Source organism: Montipora foliosa, chromosome 7 (genome assembly GCF_036669935.1).
Source record: "Montipora foliosa isolate CH-2021 chromosome 7, ASM3666993v2, whole genome shotgun sequence".
Taxonomy (NCBI): domain Eukaryota; kingdom Metazoa; phylum Cnidaria; class Anthozoa; order Scleractinia; family Acroporidae; genus Montipora; species Montipora foliosa.
The window spans coordinates 6,060,782-6,062,732 of NC_090875.1; the positions used below are offsets into that span (position 1 = coordinate 6,060,782).

At 42.4% G+C, this 1,951-nt stretch overlaps 1 protein-coding gene across 1 annotated transcript; it reads left to right on the forward strand.

The window, feature by feature from the left end:
* The first annotated feature begins 482 nt into the window (after positions 1–482).
* Positions 483–1,925, forward strand: LOC138009768 (uncharacterized). The gene has a single exon (XM_068856784.1). It carries the CDS (start codon positions 483–485, stop codon positions 1,923–1,925), a length of 1,443 nt encoding a protein of 480 aa, XP_068712885.1.
* Positions 1,926–1,951: the final 26 nt, after the last annotated feature.

Sequence of the window (1,951 nt, forward strand, 5' to 3'; positions counted from 1 at the left end):
GTTAGCGAAAGGACTTTGTGCCTCAGTATCAGGATCTCACTGATAAGAATTTAAAGGGGCTCTTTCATGTTATTTGGTCTCGCTGAAAATCAATGCTTGAGATGCCTGAAGTTAAAACATGAATTAGAAATAACAGTAAGCAACGAAGTGTAGAGAAGCGACAACTGGTTTCAAAAATACATCCATCATTGTTTCACGCCCTAAACAGCTCATACTGAAAGCCCCAATTTCCTCTTTTGGTATTGGGTTCCTAGACTATGTCACTGCACCGAGATCATTAATAAATTTTACTCTCTTCTTCTGTTGCACATGGCAAAGAAGGAAATGGAATGCATTTTGAAAACTTTAACAGCAACAAAGAGAAGGTCTCGAGTGCAGTGTGCTCCTGATCATTGAGCGCACCAACTGATCGAGATATGTTATTTTTCTGTAGGACTTTTGGTGACAATGATCTTGTTCGTTTCCTCAACACCATTCGCACTATGCTGCGAGAAGTAGAAACAGAAGTGCTTAACATAATGCAGGACCAAGAGCGTTGTGAGTTTTATGCCAACCGCATCCTCTGTGCACTGCGACATATGGTACTCGTCAATGTCCATTTACAGCGCAGTGGCATTAACCCTCCAGATGAAGTTCAGGAGCTGCAGATATTACAGGAAAACCTCAAAGCAATTTATACATTGCTGTATGAGCTTCCTGTGATGCATGGCTATGCCTATAGGTCACCAACAGAGCAGCCATCTGGTCCAGGGAGGCCAAGGTATGTGATAACTTCTGAACAGCTTGCGTGCCTGCGTAGTGAACTTAATAGCTGGTCTCAGATTGCTAGAGACCTTGGAGTCTCAAGACAGACAATATACAACAGGCACAAAGAGCTGGGGTTCTCTTTAGACTTCGAACGGTTTTCAGTAATTCAAGATAACAATTTGGATGCAATGGTGCAAGAGGAGCTAAATGCCTTCCCACGGACTGGTGAAACAAATGTCATGGCAAGTTTACGACAACGTGGAGTATATATTCAATGCTGGCGAGTAAGGGAGAGTATTATTCGTGTTGATCCCATCAACAGGGCAAACAGATGGGGATCAAGAATATTACGTCGGCCATACAGTGTGCCACACCCTAATTATTTGTGGCATATGGACACTAATATGAAATTGAGGCACTGGCGATTTTGCATCCATGGCTGTGTTGGTTTTTCCAGAGCCATAGTGTACCTGAGAGTAAACAATAACAACAGGGCAACAACTGTTTTGGGTTTTTTTCAACAGGCAGCATCTGAATGGGGATATCCCTCTCGTCTTAGGGCTGATAATGGAGGGGAGAATATAGCTGTTGGAGAATTTATGGTATGGTTTTGCGGTGAAAACCGTGGAAGTTTTTTGACAGGGCCAAGTGTGCGGAACACTCGAATTGAAAGACTCTGGAGGGATGTTGTAGAGTGTGTGGTGTCTGTATTTTCATCCATATTCTTATTTTTGGAGGACCACTTGCTTTTAGATACTGGCGATGACAAAGACATGTACGCTCTGCACTACATTTTCTTTCCAAGAATACAAAGACTCTTGGATCGATTCACAATGAGATTCAATTATCATTCAATATCAACTGAGCATAACAGAACTCCAGGTCTGCTTTGGGCCTCTGGGTGTATGCTCAGCTATAGGTCTCCCAATGGTGGTATAAGAGATGTTTTTGACCAACAAATGCCTTCTGATCTGGACACATATGGTGATGACCCAGATGGGCCTCCTCCAGATCCAGACAATGAAGTATCGGGGGTACATGTTGCTCCTGTCAATTTTGTTTTGAATAATACTCTGACAATTGCCCTTCAACAGAATTTTGATCCACTTGGTGATAATAGCAACTGTGGCATTGGCATTTATTTGCAAGTCAGGGATTTCATAAATCGCGTTGTTTAAAATGACAGTAATCCCAGATAGCAGTA

What these genes read in the sequence shown, in the direction of transcription:
- LOC138009768 (XM_068856784.1), top strand. Translation starts at nt 483, where the DNA reads ATGCTGCGAGAAGTAGAAACAGAAGTGCTTAACATAATGCAGGACCAA.